Raw genomic sequence first — 21545 nt, 5'->3', positions numbered from 1 at the left:
CACTACCTTTCAGAAGTTTGGACATACCTACTCCTTTACGGGCCTTGCATTTTTTGACATGATAGAAGACTCAGGACTATGAAATATAATGTTGTCTCTTCAGGAAGCTTTTGCTGTGATGGCAGCATTTCACACATGTGCCTTCTCTCCACCACCTTAAGTGGGGACGTTTTCCAACAATAATGTGGGTCTCATCTCATGAACTCATGAAGTTAAGGGGCAGTGGTGGCCTAGCGGTTAAGGAAGCGGCCCTGTAATCGGAAGGTTGCCAGTTCGAATCCCGATCGACCAAAGGTGCCACTGAGCAAAGCACCGTCCCCACGCACTGGCCCCCGTGCGCCTTTCATGGCTGCCCACTGCTCACCAAGGGTGATGGTTAAAAGTGTATCACAAACTTCACCATTTGTTTTTTTAAGGTGCTCTTAACTCACGGATAACAGCGCTCAGTGCTCACGCAGAAAATGGCATCTTTACCCAGAATGAAGCACCAACAACACCCGGTGGGAATTATGAAACGTAAAAAGAACGCTTTCTATTCTTTCATCGCACGTTTAAAATGATGTATTTGGTATCACAGCACCTTGTCACTGTTAAAAATAGGCTCTGGCATGTGTGGGCTGGCAAGGCTCGAGTGACGTGTCTGCCCATAACGCAGTTGCCACTGAGCTGAAGAAATAGATGTTTGGACTGAATGGCTAGGAAAGGGTGCTCAGTTCTCAGCTCTTCACGCCGCTTTTCACAATGCCCCTTCATGTTTAGTTCTTCTTCAGCATCAGTGAGCAGCCTGACCTGTGCATGGAACCCTGAAAAGACCAGATATACAATTGGTTATACGAAAACGAATCAGTCCAAGGACAAGCGCGCAGAAGGACGGAAGCAATAAAACAAGCCACAGTCTGCTTCCATTCCATAAATGTTTTTCTGTCCTGTTGCTGTTGCAGGTCAGGAATGCAGAAGACTTTCTGAGTGGATGTGTGGGCGTGTATTTGCCCTTCGAAATAGCTCATCCTCCGGGTCCTCACCGAAGACAGCGCCCCAGCTTTGGCCAGTGATTTCCCCAGGGCTCACGTCAGCCAGTACTTCACCTGCTCAATGCAGCGTCCCCCGTCCCCGTCCACGAGGGAGTAGCGGAGAAGTCTCGACAGAGGAGTTAAACAGATGTCGGAAAATCAGGCACTGCTCGCGAGGTGTTAGATGGAGGGGGATTCTGAATTCTGATGACTGATTACTCTCAGTAACTTTGGCTCTCCAGTGTTCTCTAACGAAGCCTGAAAAGCCATCAGTCAGTCATTCTAACAGTGTGGCTATTTTCTCACCGTGTGTGTGTGTGTGTGTGTGTGCCCACCAGCATTTTCCTCTTGACCCACATCGCTGCTCATTATTCAGGGGACAGCTGGAATTCCTTTTCGTTTGTACGTGAGGGATAATGCAGTTATTCTCCGGGACATCTATCACACTGTTGTCAGGTCTGATAAAGCTTGATCTGTCCAGGAGATCACCTCCGAAACAGTTCCTGGAGCAAGATTTGAATCTAGTTAAGCTATAGAAAAGAAAAAAGATTTAAAAAATGCACAGAAAGACACTCAGAGTTTAGACAGCGTTGTACTTTGCGTCTGGCGCGTCAAGACGTCCCCCCCGCCTCATAAACTTTTCATGTGTTTGGCCGTGAAATTGTGAAGGAGGATAGAGATTGTGTTACATTGCATCTATCTTCTTTTTCTGGGCCAGTATTTATCTGTTTCACCCTGACTTTGATGCATGGTGCCTTCACTCCGGTGTCATGTTCTCCCAGAGAGAATTACTCTCACTGCGAAATTCTTCTCCGCACCGTTATCATTTATTTGCAGCCATTGTTGCAACTCTTGGGGTTGCACCTTCACATTTCTCACATGGCTGCCAAAGTGCTCAAGCAAGGTACTCGACGCTTTTCTTTAAATTGATGTGACGTTAATCTTAACACATTAAGTTCTGCCTGCGCACTTCCTTGCCAAAGTGTAAATACGTGAGTACTTAACAGCTAATCATTCCATCATTACTACAGTGGTTAATGTGTTTCTGCTGGCAACAGGCCCTCTATTCATATGCAGCTTCTCATTTCTCTATCGACTAAAAAAAGAAATAAAATTATTTTGAATGCAGAATGAAGCAATTCATTATATTACATTCAGCACCTTAAAAGTTGCAGGGACAGACCCCCTGGAACAGCTAGGGGTTTAGTGTCTTGTTAAGGAGCACATGGGTGACGCATGTAGGGTGGTAGTAGCCTAGTGGCTACTCGCCTATGTACCAGAAGACCCAGGTTCAAATCCCACTTACTACCATTGTGCCCCTGAGCAAGACACTTAACCATAAGTTGCTCCAGGGGGGACTGTCCCTGTAACTACTGATTGTAAGTCGCTCTGGATAAGGGCGTCTGATAAATGCCGTAAATGCATGTCAACTAGTTCAGAGGTCAGTTTATTAACCCTTGGGTTAAACATGTCACACCTCGGCTCAACTAGACCAGACCTCGACTCCTCGGCTCAACTGGACCAGACCGGTGATGCCAGTTGACAGTCCAGACACCCCAGGACTGGGACCTTTTTATATTTCAGCTGTTTCCTCATGTCCATGCCTGTTCTTGTTCGTTGCATTGACACTGTTATTTTGCATTTTGTTTTTTTATATGTGTCATGTTTTATTCTGTTCCCAGCCATCATTTTTGTTTTTGTAGTGCCCGCTGGTGCCTGCTTCCCTCGTACCTCTATTCTTAGACCACATGACTCTGAGAAGACTCTTTGCTATTATGTTAAATGGGTTAACAGTAATATGTCTAATATAAAGACACTGTAATGGTCATCTGAATCAGCCTTTACACCAAAATATAACAAGTTGAATTAACTAATTTAATTACCTGTCAGAGGCTGCAGCTCCTTTCCTGCACATGTCTCCAGCTTTAAACACGCTGTCACAGCCAATGCACCTCCAGCCCACCAGAGAGCACCAGACCAGCCAGGGAGACGCCGACCCGGAAGCGGAAATGAGAGCTCTTTGAGTTGAATTTATTCCCAGAGACGCTAGCCTTATTTTCCCACGCCCAGCTGACTAGAATCCACGACCACGACCTTTCCCTGTCCCCGACCTCGAGCCCCCTTTGTTACGACGATCTCCTGACGGATTCTACATCGAGACCACGACCTCCGCCTGCCATTGACATTAAGTTTGCCTGCCCCTTTTGCCAAGACGATCTCCCTCTCCCCAACCAAACACCTCCGGTCCTCCTCCCCAATGTCTACTCCCCATACATCGACCTGTCCCCTCGCTCCAAACATGCCTGCGAATGCGTCCCTGAATTCAGCCAGTGACACATGCATTATAACAAGCTTTAACCTTGAGGATTAATCATGATTAGCAAATAAATTTAAAGTGAAGTGATTGTCACATACACAGCAGATGGTGCACACAGTGAAATTTGTCCTCTGCATTTAACCCTGAGTGAACAGTGGGCAACCATGACAGGCACTTGGGGAGCAGTGTGTGGGGACGGTGCTTTGCTCAGTGGCACCTCAGTGGCACCTTGGCAGATCGGGATTCGAAGCGGCAACCTTCTGATTACGGGGCCGCTTCCTTAACCGCTAGGCCACCACTGCCAAAGTAGCCTTGTGGGTAACACACTCGGGTAACTATATGGATAAAGTGTAGTTACTCTTTGATAAGGTGCTCTATGGTGCTGAATCCTGGCATGCTGTGGGGTTTAGTGGTGTTTAGTTGCCAATACAATACAGTTGAGACAAACCATACTGAAACAGTTAGCAAATATTTATTCTGACGCGTAACCAAATTCTCATCTTCTGCAGAAAGTTACAGACCACCATTTGTAGCAATGTAGCTATCTGGCGATTGTGAAGACTGACGTGGGGACCATTGTATCTGTTCAGGTAGAAGAGCTTGGTCCATCACGAGCGCTCTGTTCTATTGACGACTCGTCTGGGACGAGCACGGGGACGAGAGCGCGGAGACCAGATGAATCACTTCACAGGGTGCAACAAGCGACCCTGCTCTAAAGGAGCCTTTAACAGCTTCCATATTTCTGCAGTGATGACTCCAAGCAGGTGCTGTGTGCAGGGCGCCAACAGTCAGCTTGCATTGGAATTCTGCGGTGGTGTGACGGGTGTTACTGTGGAACACCCCCTTTTATTTAACGCACACTCCGTCTGGCACTTAACAGTTCTCAGATTTCCATATTTGGGTTTTGGATGACCTTTCGAAACGACGCTGCCTTGAATTATACAACATTCTTCTTTGCTCAAGAGAGTTCTGCTGCTCTGTGCAGAATGTGTTGGTGTGTGAGGTACTGCTGCAAAATGATTTTCAACAAGAACTTGCAGACTTTAAGTATTGCAGAGAGCTTGTTTAGTCTGAAGTAAATGGTCCTTTTAACTGTTTTATGAACCTGTACATAAAGTTAAAGTGAAGTGATTGTCATACACAGCAGCACAGCACACGGTGCACACAGTGAAATGTGTCCTCTGCTTTTAACCATCACCCTTGGTGAGCAGTGGGCAGCCATGTCAGGCGCCCGGGGAGCAGTGTGTGGGGATGGTGCTTTGCTCAGTGACACCTTGGCGGATCGGATCCAGCAACCTTCTGATTACGGGGCCACTTAACCGCTAGGCCACCTCTGCCCCGAACATACACCACATGCCAGTGCGAGCATTTGCTACCACATTGTTTCAGCTCCAAATCTTCCAAAAACTGCTGAAACTATCTTAGGAGTATTTAACTGCAGGAGCTACTTAACCGTATTTAAATGCAACATGAGATCTTCCTTACTTGCTCTCGAAAAGTTTCCTGATTATCACAGTAGCGCAACGCACGATCTGAGCAAAACAGCAATTTAAACACAATTAAAGAGACATTGCAGCAGTGGTGGCCTAGCGGTTAAGGAAGTGGCCCCGTAATCAGAATCCCGATCCACCAAGGTGCCACTGAGGTGCCAGCAAAGCACCGTCCCCACACACTGCTCCCCGGGCGCCTGCCCACTGCTCACCAAGGGTGATGGTTAAAAGCAGAGGACACATTTCGTTGTGTCACTGTGTGCTGTGTATCACAATGACAGTCCTTTCTCTTTCATAACGGGGACCACTTATCGGGTGATACGACTAATGCAGGCACGAAGACTAGAGACATTCAGCATACATTTATACTAATACAACAGTTGATAACAATCGGGCACACAATGGGCACAAAAACCTGGAACGGAGCAACAGGATCAGTTTGGGTCGTGACACTGATATATCCAATGCCTAACGTCCCATCTTATATATCAACGCAAAATATCAACAAGTTCACAACATTGGGCTAGGTTACAAATGAAAAGCGCTTTTATGTGACTGGTCCAATAATAATGATCTCTGGAAACACTTGCATTGTGGCTTCCGTCTGTGCTGTTGCATTTTCTTCAGCTGCATGTGTTTGTGACAGTGAGTCTAGTTCGTGAAATGTGGGTCATCAGTTGTCATTTTGATTATTGCATGTTGAGCTCTGTGTCTATGAATTTGCAGCGCAGTGAATACATCGTATGTGGTATTATTTAAACGGTTTGAGTCTTTCTCCAGCACGTTTTTCTATGAGACGTGAGTAGGGGCAGTGGTGGCCTAGCGAGGGGCAATGGTGGCCTAGCGGTTAAGGAAGCTTCCCCATAACCAGAAGGTTGCTGGTTAGAAGTGATTGTCACATGTGATACACAGCACACAGTGCACACAGTGAAATTTGTCCTCTGCATTTAACCTATCACCCCGAGTGAGCAGTGGCAGGAGCAGTGTGTGGGGACGGTACTTTGCTCAGTGGCACCTTGGCGGATTGGGATTCGAACCGGCAACCTTCTGATTACAGGCCGCTTCCTTAACCGCTAGGCCACCACTGCTCACTCAGGGTGATGGGTTAAATGGAGAGGACAAATTTCACTGTGTGCACCGTGTGCTGTGCTGCTGTGTATCACATGTGACAATCACTTCTCTTTATTTTTTCAAATGATACCATTATACTCCAATGTTATGGAGATGTAAAGACTCCTGTGAGGAAGACTTCCGTGAGCCATGGGAACTTCACATGCACTGATAAAAGTGAATTAGAGAGGGCGGATAAGAAGATTGGGAAGACAGGCTCAGCTCTCCAGAACCTTACAGACATCAACCACAGCAAAGCCAACCCCTCAGTTCCTCTACTCCAGTCTTGAACCTTCACGATGATGAGTGATGAGAACCCAGCGCTGGTTCCTCTATTCTCAGGAGATCTGTCTTCTCAGTCAGCCACAAGTAAATGAAACCTGCCCGACTCCCAACACTCTGAACTTCATTTTTCTCGAATGATGACTTCACTGTTCCACCCGAGAAGACCCCTGATCACTGAAAACGAGTGAGACCAGGAGGACAACCCATCGTTCCCCTGTTCTGAAGACCGTCCATCATCTGCCTGTTAGCTCCAGAATAGAATTTGAAGTCCTTGTATTGGTTTTTCAATCATGCAAGGGTCACTTTCATCCCCTGACGCTGACCTCCTTATTATTGTACAGTATGGACATTGAAACAGTGCACTGCTTTCATACAACATCGTATTTAAAAATGCATTTTTCTTTGCACTTCACATAAATGTTCATAATTGCACTCCGGAATAGATTTAAATGTATATTTTTTGTACTTATTTTATCTCTCGTCCAGTTAATCAGCAAATGCCCCCATGTGCACGTAACGTGCTGTTTAATTGATGGATTGGTTTTCAATTCCTGGGCTCAAGTCTTCTAATGCTTCGTTCTTAATATATTTACTTATGATTCAGCGCACTTGGCCACTTGGGACTGGACTCGTCAGATCTTTTCTTTTCTTTCCCGAGTTTAAGTGCGTGTTTTGGCTGTTTAATGCAGGGTAATAACGTGCTGAACGCTTTCCTCCCCCCAGATGTCACCGTAAGACGCGAACTCGGCTCGATCGAGATAAGGCGCCTCCTATTCGCGTCTGGCGCTCGCCGCCGGAGAAGGTCCAGCAGTGGCAGCCGGGGGGACTCGGACGGGGACGCGGACGGGGACGCGGACGGGGACGCGGACGGGGACGGTGAGTTCACCTTCGGACCTCGGGATGGTCGCAGAGTTTTTTTTTTTTTTTTTTTTTGCTTGTTCGCTGTTTGTGTAAACGCACTTGTCGGCGTGACTGATCAGCGGCGTTGTCGCCACGGATGTCACCTTTCGTGACAGCGGGGGACCGGGGGGACCGGGGGGGTGTAAGAAGGTGCTTCTCGTTCGTCTCGCATATTTAGTCGCGAGTGGCGGGATTAAAACCATCCCTCGTATCGTCGGTTGAGGATGACGATGACCATGATGATGATGGTGATGGTGGTGGTACAGCATCTGACTGAACTCATCCGAGGACGCGAGGTCCCTTTCGATCGCCTGTCAAAAGTTGTCGATCGTTCCACTCAATAAAACGACTGCAATCACGTTGTCGCCTCGCGGCGCTTTAGAACGCGTTATAAACATGAATAAAAGGGCTGAGGAGTTCTGTCCAGCAAAACCTCTAATTGCTGATCAGGAAGGTTCCTCGGTGAGCTTTCTGGCTGGAAGTGGAGTGATGAACCTCCAGAGCTTTGCTTTTACATGCAGACTAAAGAAAGAAAAAAGGGCCGCTGCTTTCAGCTCAGACTGAATATTAAAAATATTAAAGCCCCATCAGCAGCAGCAAAGAGCCCAGTGAGAGCGTATTGTACATAAGGGTGTAACAAACATTAAAGGTTAACGCCACCGGGTCTGAGGACAAAAATCTTTTGTTTCGTGCCAGATCAAATCTGGGAAATTGAGCCTTTGCATTATTCCAGCAGGAATTCCACGTGTGAAGCGTCATTGTTACATCTTGTTAAGTCGATTTCATCTGTCGCCTGCGCACCGCTGACCCACAACGTTTGAAAGATGCGGTGCCGAACACTGTCCCCTTGTCCTGAGTTGCGTCCGCCTCGTTGCTGTTGGCACAACTGCCCGTCCAGGTTGTAAAATTGTAGCTGGAATGCGGAGTGTTATGACCCGACTTATGGTTTTAGTGCGTCGCAATAAAGTGCCATATAATGCCAGTGCAGATATGAACACGTTGCAGCAAGAGGCGATTAATTCACATGCATAGTGCAAACACCGACCGCTGAAAACACACTCATATTAAAACCTCGTTTAGGGCTGTTTTCCTGGAAATATTTGCATTAGCGGTGCATTCGCAAGGCAGGCTCATTCAAATCCAAATGTGATTGTGTGCCATCGTGCATTTTATGCATAAGTGCGAAGTGGCTGAAAGCAGTGGATGCCGGCGGCTACAAGCGGCAGTGAAAATGCGGGGAGGTGGTTGTGTGCATCTGGGCATCTTCTGTTTCTGTACCAGGAAGTGAGAGGAGCACGGCTCCAGGTGAATGAGTAACTCTCCGTGTGGGCATCATGCAATGCGTTGGGCGGTAATATCACAGTTAATATCCTACCTCATGGTCTTTGATCAGGAAGGAGGCTCTAAGAGTTATAAAAGGCCGTTTGGAAACGCTGCAGACATTTGCACGGCCGTCGTCACTCTTCTTTTTGACCTGGTCAGAAACAGTGGGAATTTCCTCACCATTCCCCACATCAGGAAGGGATTCTGGAAGCTGGCTTGTAGTTGACAAGGGGGCGTTTGGTCATATTCGCGGCACCTGATCATGACCACATTACTGGACTAGTCTCAGTTAAAATGATTTCAAGGTTTCTATAAGCACCAAAAAATTGATCAAATGTAATTCTCCTGCTTGTTCGCTTGCCCTAACGCACACTACGAAAACACACTCTTGCACTTTAGCTTATGAGGTGAAATCTATACAGAAATATTCTTAGGTGTAGTGTAGAAGCCGGTGTTGTTTTGTGTGAATGGCATCCCTCGGCCTTCAGTTAAATTGTAAATGGAGATCCATGCTCGCTTCATCCGTTCTTCAGGCCCCTTCACCCCCTTCTCTTTTTATGATGACTGCAAGGGTTCTAAGGGGAAGTCATCCGCCCGATCGGCCTCCTTGTGTTTACCCAGGGAATGAGATCCGGTTTGCTCCACAATCGGCCCTCAAAGCCGGGGTTTACCACTTCATTACGGCCGCTCCGGCCAGGACGAGCTCACGCCGCAGGTAGAGCTGAAGCAGTAGGTGATTAGACCGTCACCGAAGCCTTGAACCTCCGTACCCAAAGCTTGTGCCCATTTGTTTGTCATTATAGATCTATAGTTCCAGGCTAAGAGCCTCTCTAAAGTGCCATTTAATAATTAGGGCTGTATTGTATAAATTGGCGTAAGTGCTCAGAACATCGGGTGATGATGAAAAGCGGGTGAGGACGAAAGCACCACACTTACTTTCTGGATGAAAAATGGCTAATTATTTTCAGAGGTAACTTCGCTTCAGAAGTGATGCTGTGCAAAACAGAACAATCAGGAGACCTCTGCTCAACCCGCCTCTTATGAAAGGGAAAGTTTCGAAGATGAGGCCCGCAAAAGAGGAACAATTTCCCCCCCCCCGACAGCTCCGGGGCCCAAAGCGTGATTAAAGAGAGACCTTAAGATCTCCTGTGAGGAATACAAATGAAAAAAAAAAAAGAGATGATTTCCTCCCACGTCAGGCTGCTTTAATTTGAAGGAGCGATTTCAGCCGCCCAGGGCTCATGGCACGTCGTGTGTTGAGAAAGTTTGTCTGTAATTACATGATAACGAATGGAAGTTTCGCGGAGTAAAATCCGTAAGATGTTTCTTTGTGCCCTGGAGACATTCTGGGTTATGTGTGGCAGATCAAATGCAGTTTAGCTTCAAAAGGTCCTACGTGATTAATCTAGATTTTGTCCCAGAGGGGGGTCAACGAGGGTCCGTCAGGGTCGCTGGCTGAGGGTGGAAAAGGGAACGAAGCCCTGATATATTCTTTTTTTTTTTTGTAAGTGCCACAATAACGTGATATCTCCTCAATCCTTGTGCTTTCTGTCAGTCACTGCTGGAGAGAACCAGTTTTCCTCCCCGCCTCTAACCCGCACATTTGTATTCGGTCATAAAGAGAGGCATGCACACACACACACACACACACACAGACACACAAATAGTTTAATGTGTTGTGCCCGGCTCATTAACCACAGCCTCTTATCATCGTACTCTAATGGCAGCGGTACAAGCCATTTCCACGTGTCAGAATTACGCCGTTCACATTTCTGTCAAGATGCAATAAATCAAACGTGGCCCGCAGACGCGGCGGGTGGTGCGCACAGTGGAAGCCCGTTCAAGTACCTGGACAAGTGTGAACACAATTAAAAAGCCTATTATCTCGCCAACAGAGCCTGACGCACAATACGCCGGACGGCTAGAGAAAGGGCTCCGGGTATCGTAATGGCACCGTGGCGGTACGAGCTTGTGAGGTGCGTTGTAGGTCCGGTTTACATTCTTCGCAGGCAACCTCGATGAAAATTCTGCTGGCGTGACTGAGTCACCTAAACCCTCGTGGACAATTGATGACTCCGTCCAGCTTTGATTTACAGAACTTGGTTAATCAGCAAGTTTGGCGTTATTATAATTATATTTTATGATAATAAAATTTTTTTCTTAATAATTTATTTTTTTTACTGACTTTTAAATTACTAGTTGGTAAAGCGCCTGGGTGTCAAATGGATATTTTTCCCTTTTTGTTCGTTGTACCGTGTCATTTTTTCATAAACCTGCTATAAATCAAACCCGCCGAGTTGTTCAGCAGCGCTTCAAGAAAGACGTTCGGAGCAAATTGTTGTGGAGAAAAAGTGGTGCGTTAGCCAAGAGAGCCGGACAGAGAGATCGCTGGCCTTCCGTCCCTTTGGGGGACAGTGGTGGCCTAGTGGTTAAGGAAGCGGCCCTGTAATCAGAAGGTTGCTGCTTGAAATCCCGATCCGCCAAGGTGCCACTGAGCAAAGCACCGTCCCCACACACTGCTCCCCGGGCGCCTGTCATGGCTGCCAACTGCTCGCTCAGAGTGATGGGTTAAATGCAGAGGACACATTTCACTGTGTGCATTGTGTGCTGTGCTGCTGTGTATCACATGTGACAATCACTTCACTTACTTACTTTGTTGGGATGCAGAGTTATTGTCATTGTCCCCACTTAGATTCGGCATGCAGATATGTAGATAAATGACTCCATGGAATCCCGTGAATTTCAATGAAGCAATTTTCCTGTTTTTCGCTTGCAGAAATGATTCATTATCCATCACAATTTTTTTTAGCTTTTCAACTTTATCTTATCCTAAATTGTCCAAATGACACTGAATCATGTTATTCTTGCTTTTGTTTCATTCAGGAAAATAACAGGATTGCACGAGGACACGATGGCAACTTTGGCGAACTGAAGTGGAACCGAAACCTTGTGCGCCTGCACTCGCACAGCGTCATAGCGCCGCACCAGCCGAGTTGTCGCAAACATGTCCGTCGGTAACAACAGCACTCACGAATGGCTGGCAGAGATGCTGTGGGTGGACGACTGTCAGATGTCAGTCAGTGGCACCACTTTGTTAATTGTGGCGTACAGCATAGTGGTTGCGGTCGGCCTCGTTGGCAACACCTGTCTCGTCCTGGTCATTACGCAACAGAAGGAGCTGCGCAACGTCACCAACATCTTCATTGCCAACCTGTCCTGCTCTGACATCCTCGTCTGCATCATCTGTCTTCCAGTGACACTCATATATACTCTAATGGACAGCTGGATCTTGGGAGAGGTCCTGTGCAAGATCTCGCCGTTCGTGCAGTGCATTTCCATCACCGTCTCCATCCTGTCCATGGTTTTCATCGCACTGGAGCGACACCAGCTCATCATCCACCCCACGGGCTGGAAGCCGTTGGTGGGACACTCCTACCTGGCTGTGGCCATCATCTGGGTAGTGGCCTGCTTAATCTCCGTGCCGTTCCTGTCCTTCTCCGTCCTCACCAATCTGCCCGACTACAACTTCACTTTGTCCTTCGCCCCCTATGCCGACCACGTACTCTGTCTGGAGGAGTGGCCGTCGGAGGGGTACCGGCTGGCGTACACCACCAGCTTGCTGCTCTTCCAGTACTGCGTGCCCCTCGTGCTCATCTTGCTCTGCTACCTCCGCATCTTCCTGCGTCTGCGCCGAAGAAAAGACATGGTGGAGAGGGCCCGCCATGCACGGCAGAAGAAGGCCAAGGGCTCCAAGCGGGTTAACATCATGCTGGCCTCGATTGTGGCGCTGTTCGCCATCTGCTGGCTCCCACTGACTATCTTCAACACCGTGTTTGATTGGAACCACAAGGCCATACCGATGTGCCACCACAACGCCATCTTTTCTGTCTGCCACCTCATGGCCATGGTGTCAGTGTGCATCAACCCCATCGTCTACGGCTTCCTCAACAACAACTTTCAGAAGGAGCTGAAAGCCATGCTGTACCGTTGCCGCTGCTGGAGGATGCCAGAGGACTATGAGAGCTTCCCGCTTTCCACCGTCAGCACGGGCACCACCAAGAACTCCATGCTGAGCAACGGCTCAGTCAGTGTGAATGCCTGAGACGCCGTCACATTACGAGCAACGGTGGACGGAGACGGGGGACGCTGTATATGCTTCATAGTATCTCCCGCTCACCCGAACTCCCTTAGAAGTGCGGACTTGGTTCTACAAACGCTCTGTTAGTACAGGACTGTGTTTCTGTTGACCGACAGCATGGACTGGAGAGCTGAGGCAGATCCAGTGTCTTTCTGCGCAGTAGAATGAAGAGGCGATCCTGCTTTAGCAGATTCAATAAACTTTTTAGCATTCTTAAAAAGTGGTCCAGTGCAAAATCTCCCTCCAAATGGATTTCTCTTGCCATTTTTCAGCTTGTAAAATGCTCTGCTATTCAATCCATGTTATTTTGTGTGTGTGTGTGGGCAGGAACAATGACAGTCATGCTCCACGGCCAATTTAGCTTAACAAAATTCACATAACCTGCATGTATTCTTTCCAGTGCCAGGGAATCAGGGGAGGAATTGCCCAGGAATCTCGACTGACCCAGTACCAACCACTCAAGAACCACTCATCACAAAGGCGTCATGGCTAAAACAATTAAGGGACCCGACTGTCACTTCAAGAAATGCTCTACAGGGAGCGTCGCTTAAATACATCATTAAATACATCCAGTTCAGGAACACCTATTCTCCTCCAGGTTTGATTTCCAATTTCCGTTCCTCAAGTCCGTTCCATGATTCCAGAAGAAGTTGTATCCAATTCAGTCTCTTTTGGTATTTACCAGTTCCATCAACTGCATACAGTATGTTCACATTCTCAAAAAGAAGCGGACCGGTAACAACACTTTTACATCTGTCAGCATCTGTTTCTGGTCCTTGTAAGTATTGTAAGCATACCCAATGACTATATCGATATCTTGGCAAGTTCTAAGCACTTTAATGTACCATGTTTTCAGATGTGATGGTTATGTAGCAATGCTTTAAATAAAAGTGAATTTTTGTCTTGCTAGCTTGCTAAAGTTTTTTCCTGCGAAAAGTGATACCCTGGGCCTGTGTATGTAAAACATTTTATTGACATCAGAGTAATTTTCAACGTTTTCTGACATTACTATAGGCCAACAGTCCATTTTACTGGAATGTTGCATGAATGTGCCAGGTTCAATGTTCATTAAATATAAGCAATATAAGGTGCCTATACCATATATATTGATATACACATATCTGCCTCGTACCCTTTTTTTACTCTCATGCTTTACTGTTTTTAATGTATATCATATATCGTCTTAATGTAGTTCACATTGTTTAATCAAATACTTTATGGGTAATACAGACAATGCATTTAAAAACAAAAGACACTATTTACCCTGAGTTCAGGGCACTCAGTGTAAGGTCAAGGGTGTCTTCAGGATTTTTATAACTAGATAAAACAAGAAAGAACGATTTGGTGGTTATCATTATCTTGAAGAAGTGAAACGAACTACCAATTTATTTGGTTGGTAGTTATTTCTGTTACCCAGAACTCAAGCTTTAATCGTGTTTTTTTTAACTGTTTTTAAAATGGGAGGAGCCGTGGCTGCTCCAATATGCCACTTCCTCATTCTGGATTCTGCATGGTATTGTTGTACCTTTTTATATATGCCAATCCTGAGGACAGGCGGTTACTTGTTTCTTGTGGCGAGCGGCATGGCGAAGCAAAACTCTCCGCGAGCCTCTGCGGACACCGCGGTCACAGTGGAACTTTGTGGAACTTTGACCTCTGCGTGTTGTAACAAGGCATCGAAGAGGACTCTCAGACCAAGATGGATGAGAGTTTGATTATAGCAGTGATTATAAGTTTATTGTAGTTATTTAATTCAACCGTATCAAAACGTGGATAAATCTGGAGAGTTTTCTGGATGTGCAGTCTTCTTGGAACGAAGCAGAGAAGCAAACCTGGAAGTGAAGTAGATTCTGTCTTTTTAACAATTATCAATAGTCACGATATAATAATTTACTACATCACACATGGAAGAAGCTTCTTTACGTAGAGTTTTTTTGATATATCGCACACTCACTCTTGGCCTTATTTGCCCAAAGTTCTACATAAAATAACATGCAAAACAAGATCTTTTTGCACATGAAAAGCCCAAGAAGGGTCTAGGGAGCACATTAAGTGGATATTTTTTTTTTTTTGCACAGCAATCCTTGTTTACGCATCTCCTGCTGTGCCTGGCCCTCTTCAGATTTGCATCCTTAGACTGATTTATGCCTTAAGGTGTCAAATTTAGGCCATGCATCCCATTAGACATCACAGCACATCACCTGCCAGACAAAGCTCCTTTTAATGCTTAACGTTCTCTTTTAATGATAGACATTTTAAACTTTGCTCCAAACAAATCCGAATGATGAGTTCTTGAGGATAAATGCAAAAGTCATTTGTTTAGCTCTTTCTATTAGGCAGCACATTTGGTTGTATGGTTCTGACATTAAATAAGATTTACTATATAGATTCTCTTCTCTAATGTGACTGCGAGATGCATGAGGCATCCTTGTAGAGCAGTGCGAGCAAAACCACTATGGAGGATTATGCACTCTGACTCCATAGCCTGAAGACCATTCTGATGCTGGAGTTAACATCCTGATAACATACGCGTGAGCTGTGATCATCAGATGCCAGGATGCAAGTGATCAGATTTGCAGTGTCTGCTGACACACTCTGATGTGGGGTAACGTGAGCTCACAGAGCAGTGGGAAGCTACGGAGAAAGGAAAGCAAGTATAAAGTAGTTCAGTCAGTTCTGGGTTGTATTTATGCATATAAATGTAAATATATGGTGCATGATCATTGTCATCTTTATTTCCATGACCATTTACATTGGTAGATTCTCTCTGAAGGCATCAAAATTATGAATGAACACGTGTGGAGTTATGTACTTAACAAAAAGTGGAGACCTGACCTCCACAGTCACCGGACCTGAACCCAATTCAGATGGTTTGGGGTGAGCTGACCCGCAGAGTGAAGGCAAAGGGACCAACAAGTGCTAAACACCTCTGGGAACTCCTTCAAGACTGTTGGAAAACCATTTCAGGTGACGACCTCTTGAAGCTCATCGAGAGAATGGCAAGAGTGTGCAAAGCAGTAATCAGAGCAAATGGCGATGTCATGATCTGGACCGGCAGGGGTTACTCCGGATCCGTAGTCTGGACCGGAGTTTCATGTTCGTCCTGTGTAATGTTCCCTGATCGTGTTCACCTGGTGTATATTTATATAATTGTATATAACTATCCTGTTCGTGTCTGTTCGCCGTCGGGTCAAACCCCTGTCGCATGAAATCGTGCAAATGCGTCCTCCTTCATGCCATGTCCAGCCCACCCGTGACAGGTGGCTATTTTGAAGAAACTAGAATATAAAACATGTTTTCAGTTGTTTCACCTTTTTTTGTTAAGTACGTAACTCCACATGTGTTCATTCGTAGTTTTGACGCCTCCAGTGAATCTACCAACGTAAATGGGCATGAAAATAAAGAACACACATTGAATGAGAAAGTGTGTCCAAACATTTGGCCTGCACATATGAGATTTTTATAATAATATATATAGATATATTTCAGGCTGCTTCGGTTTTCTCAGGCACTTACACCTGCTCCGACTAATTTTCTGCTACTACTAAAGTGCCGCCGTGTCATTCATTGTTTGTAGATTTCTCTGACTAAGTAGCACCAGGTTTGGTCGGAGTAGATAAACAGAATATAAAAATAAAATCACATAAACTCTTTTATCAGAACCGTATAAATATTTTGGTGGTAAGAAGTCAGTGTCGTATTACAGCATGAACTAATTTTCTCCTCACTTTACAGTTTCAGGAATGAACTGTTATCTATGTGAAGCAGAAACGGAAGAGCAGTGGAAAGATTTGAAGAAATGGAACCACACATACCGGTTATTCTTAGAACCAGTGGACTTCATCACAGTGATGGGCAGCCCTGTGTTGTGTCTGAGGGTAATTACCCACATCACTCTCGGCCTTGCTCAGTTGGGCAAAAAGCACTTGAAGCAGCGTCTTTTGATGCGCATTGCCCCTGAAATGGTCGGTTAAAAGTGAGACCACCGGCAACGACACCAACAGGATCCTCGGAGGCCGGGCAAAATTATTGCGCTCTGCAGGATGATTTGATGCATCCCAAAAGGTAAACAAGATTCCAAGTGACAGCTGCGAAATCCTACCAAGGTCGGACAGCACCATGTTATAGCGTCACATTAATGCAATTTAGCCCATCACTTGAAGGATGTCTGCAGTCATTGAAATGTCCATTGGCATCCCAAGCACTTGGATCCCTGTTATCAGAAGTCCCCACATCTAATGGAGACAATGAGATAAAGACAAAATAACCAACATTCTTCTATTGAATTAACCTCAAGAGCTTGCAAATTAAGTGTCAATTATAGAATACTACTCAACAATCAGATAATCACTGGTTGGTATCATCAAAGAATCGGATTTAAAGACAAGCTCAAATCAACACATTCTGTGGGCTATAATTTGAATTTGCAATTGACCTGAATATGAAGACATGAACATCTTGGAATTCACTCATTGTGTTGAGCCATGTCCATGAGCCGGATCTGAATGTGAAATATCTGCGTCTGTCAGCAAGTCCCCATGCATAAAGTATTAGATACGTTATTGTAGAAGTGTAGGATGATATTCAGACTTTGCATGTGAGCAAGAGTGAGTGAGCCTACTGTATGTGAAATGGAAAAAAATGAAATGCTTCAGGGCAAAAGTTCAATTTCAACTGAGCTTTATTGTCATTTTAGCTACAGTACATAGTGAAACCAAATAACGTTTCTCCGGAACCTGGTGCTACATGTGACAGTCCTCTCTAGACTGTGTGGAATAACCAGAAAAACTACAGGTTTTACACAAAATTGTCTGATTGCTATGTGAAAATGAACAAATTAACATATAAACTCATATTTATCCAAACACCTAAGCAGTTGTAGTGGCCAGGACTGGGCTTCCTCAATTAAAATAAGTAGTGAAGATCAATTGTTCATGTAAAGTTTTTGCTGGTCCCTGAATCCATTATCCTATAACGATTCAGTTTTAAAAACAATGATGTCACTTTTGTGATCAAGTGCTCAGAACAACACTAGACGAGACTTAAATTTTACATCAAAATACCTTTTCATCAAAAGTGCTGGCGGGCCTCTGGTGGCCAATTCCTAAACAGTAAAAGGCAATTTTTCAGCTCAGCTCAGCTCAGACCTGCATTCCCATGCCTTCCACACAATGAAATATTTATCAGAGGTAGAGGAGGAAATAGCTGAAATCATACAGAATGCATGTATGTCTGAAATGTATTCATTTCTGCGTAAATTAATATAGAAAAAGAAAGGGGAGATCAACAAACACAGAGAAACTGTAAAGGCCTTTTTGAATGCGTCAAACGAAAGAAGAACTTCTCTCTGCCCATTTAAAACCCCTGATAGTAAATATACTGCATATCTGATAAAAAAAATACACCATTGAGTTTTTGCTTGGTAAATTAATGTCATTTTAAAAAATGCTTTAAAATGGATAAAAACAGAAACAAACATTTTAATGATCTTTGTGCAGGTGACGTATTGGTGTGACCATTGACAATAGTGAGGACAGATACGATCCATTTGCCTTTCACTTCTGTGCTAGATCCAGTTACTGCCGTTTCATCTCAAAATGATTGGTGTGGACAATTCAATCATCGCTGAATAATCGCAGGAGAGCTCCTCCAAATTTAACATAAAAACTTCATTTCAGGTCGTATTCTGGCTGACAGAAATAATTATACACCAACAAAAGGGTAATTTATCTTCTTCAAGAGACAGATTCATTCTTTCTTATTTATTTAGATATGTAAATCCCAAGGACGCCTTTGACCTAACTCTTCTCTATAATTGTTTCTTATTTGTCTAGCAGCAGACACACTGCAAAGCGGTTTATACAATGCAAAGATCTATTCTGATAGAGTTTTTCTTTGGTATCTAAATTCTCAGACATAATGCTCACTCACTCCCTGCTTGGTCCTACTCAGGGTCATGGCAGTCACAGCCCATCCCAGGACACTGGGCGCAGGACGGGGGGTGCAATTCAGAGACTCCAGTCCACATAGTGTCCGTGTCCCTGGTCAGCAGGAGGAAACCGGAGAACCTGGAGGAAACCCACATCAATGTGGGGAGAACATGCAAACATGTTGCTATGTGCAAACAATCGGAAAGGAAGAGCACTGTTTGTAAGATGCAATGTATTCAACCTATGACCAGTGCATTTTTGTCATACGTCTGAATGACATTGTAGAATGGTTACAATCAGGTTTGATATCACGAAAGACGCTCTGTATGCACCGTCAAGTCTTGCAGAGGCAGGATGAACATGGTCAGGGGTCAAATTGTGACAGATATCGTTATCTATTTGACCCAAGCGTCTCTCCCATGCCTTTGCTCGGTTTTGTTTTATATTTCTCATGCTGAGGAAATGCATTCATTATTTATTCCCTGTTTTTTTCAAAGACTTCCTTTAAAAAAAAGATCAGAGCTGCAGCACTCTTATGTTTTATTTATGGTGTGCTGCGGTGTTTCCATGATATTTCTAACTGTCTCAAAGGCCTGACATTCAGAGGAAAAACATTTCTACTCATCTTGTCATCGGCATGTCTTGTTCATAATGCAATTTACAATGTCTTCAAATAGACGATGCAGGAAAAACTGACATAATTAGCATATATTTGGCTACTTTATAGCTATGGCTTATGTCTGCTATACATTTATATCCAACTGTCACCTCCCTCATGGATGGTGACAGCTGCCTGGGAGGTGGTTGCCCCCTTTGCATCCCTCTCTAGTTGCTTAGTAACAGTTTCCACCAGTCACTTAGTCAGCGCACAGATACAACAATCTGAACACTCTCCACTGTCTACTAACATAATCTTGCTCTCATTGCGGACTTCATCCAAACAGACGTTTTCAAGAACTCCTGAGTAAAATAGAAGTGGAATAGGGCTAGAGTGAGACTGCACTTCAGGATTTAACCATTTGAACCATTCTGTGGCCAAAATCATAGATCAAATCATTCTTATTAACATACTCATTAAAGCCTGGAGACACTCTTGAGTTCATTATGCTAGAAAACGACTGAATTATCATCAAACAGTTGGATTTCCAAGGCAAGTCCAGAAATTAGTCTTAGTGATCTTAGTTCTGTAGAAAAAGAAGAAGAAGACAGGTGAAAAAAAAGGACTGATGATGCTGATAACATTGCACCATGCTCCTTACATTTACATTTACAGCATTTACATTTACAGAATTTGGTCACAGCTCCTTACAGCTCCTTGGTCACGGTCGCTATTGGATAGAAACCCATAATTATATTAAATTATGTTAAATGAGACATCAATGCAAATCTTAATAGCCCTCTTAGCAATTCCATTAAAACATTCAGGCCATAATGGAATCTCCTGGAAAAAAATTTCCATTGTACAGTAAATTGCACATTTAATATATGTGTGGCACTGTGCAGGACCCCTGCCAGTGCATTATTAATATTGGTGACTCGGGAATAATCCATAGCCGGCTTAATCTTATTCCAAAATTGGTACCAAGAGAGTCGCCAGACTTCAGTGTCATTTTCAGGTCAGCTAATGTCTTACAGCTATGCTGGCTAATGAGTCTCTCTGTTATAATTTTGTGCGAGTGTACAGTAAAAGGCTAAAGACAAACCTGTAGTCCTGCATCGTTTCCGAGTTCGATTTGTTGAACAGTTTATTCTTGTATTTTTCAGTGGGTGTTTTTGTTTAGTCTAGATTCTATATTTAGCCCCGCTGTCACCATCCCTCCAGTCTGAGCACAGTGAGTGAGTGAGAAAGTTCCTGTTTTATGTTTTATATTGTTCTGACGAAGTCCCACATAACCCCCATGTCCTTCACCATAAGTCTTATATTGGATTCAAATGTATTTTATTTCACAGATGTGTGACAGTGCAGACATTTAATTCATGTGTTAGTGCACCTTGTTCCTAGTGTTTTTATTTTTTGATGATAAAGAAACTAGTAAACAAACACAGGCAGGGACACAAAAAATAGTGAGTTATTCTCAACCCAATTTCTCCATATTGGTCTATATTGTTTATTTAAATATAGTGGCTAAGAAATACGTAAGAAATTACATCACTAATTACAAGTTTACATTTACATTTACAGCATTTATCAGACGCCCTTATTCAGAGCGACTTACAATCAGTAGTTACAGGGACAGTCCCCACTGAGTGTCTTGCTCAGGGACACAATGTTAGTAAGGGGGATTCGAACCCGGGTCTTCTGGTTCATAGGCGAGTGTGTTACCCACTAGGCTACTACCACCCACAAGTAACCTGTATATTTGTGCTGGATAATGTTAAGAATTCAACAAAGACATGAAAGTTAGTAGATGTGTTTTAGCGATTCCTGGGCATGAGGTGGCATTATGTTGAGCTGCTTCACATCATATCCAGCGACTGATTATTCTTCTGAAATTAAATTATTATCACTGGTATTAATACATTATATGAAGCGGTTTACACCTCAAGGTTGGCCTAGAGAATCAATGTTTGATTGAGAGAAATGAACAGAATCTCCAGTCAACAGATGCTGCTTTCGCCTGCATCCACGTGCAACTGCTGGCCCGCTCTCCCTACTGTTGGTGGAAATTGTTACACGTTGCTCCATTGTTCCATTGTTGCTATTTCAAGCCCTCTGTGTAGATGCACTGAAACCTTTTATTTAAAAAAAAAAAAACTAGTGTTACTGCAGAAAATTCCACCTGATTTATGAATCGATTTGTGTCTCTGTGAGGCAGAACTACGGCAGAACTGCAAACGGTCTGAGTAAAACTTATCACACTTTCTTGTAAAAACAAGAACATTTTTGCCACTGGATATTTCTGAAGAAGAAATGGCTGGCTTGACTGTTAACTGTTGATAAGAGGGAAGAATTTATTCTGTTGTGTTTTTTTTTTATGATTTTTTTATATGGCACATCACATATTAAAATAATAAACAGCAGAGCAACCTAAATTATGTTTG

The 21545-nt window shown here is 44.3% G+C and overlaps 1 protein-coding gene across 1 annotated transcript; it reads left to right on the top strand.

Annotated features, from left to right (window-relative positions):
- The first annotated feature begins 9134 nt into the window (after nt 1–9134).
- npy8br (neuropeptide Y receptor Y8b) lies at nt 9135–13391 on the top strand. Its single transcript, XM_028996648.1, has 2 exons — nt 9135–9150; nt 11319–13391. The coding sequence occupies exon 2, from the start codon at nt 11440–11442 to the stop codon at nt 12535–12537; it is 1098 nt and encodes a 365-aa protein (XP_028852481.1). The 5' UTR covers nt 9135–9150; nt 11319–11439; the 3' UTR covers nt 12538–13391.
- The last annotated feature ends 8154 nt before the right edge of the window (nt 13392–21545 follow it).

The sequence above is a fragment of the Denticeps clupeoides genome, chromosome 11, assembly GCF_900700375.1.
Source record: "Denticeps clupeoides chromosome 11, fDenClu1.1, whole genome shotgun sequence".
Lineage (NCBI taxonomy): Eukaryota > Metazoa > Chordata > Actinopteri > Clupeiformes > Denticipitidae > Denticeps > Denticeps clupeoides.
The sequence above is the reverse complement of the archived record's forward strand: the minus strand, read 5'-3'. Positions and strand labels throughout refer to the sequence as shown.

Coding starts and splice junctions, on each gene's coding strand:
- npy8br (XM_028996648.1), top strand. CDS start 11,440: ATGTCCGTCGGTAACAACAGCACTCACGAATGGCTGGCAGAGATGCTG.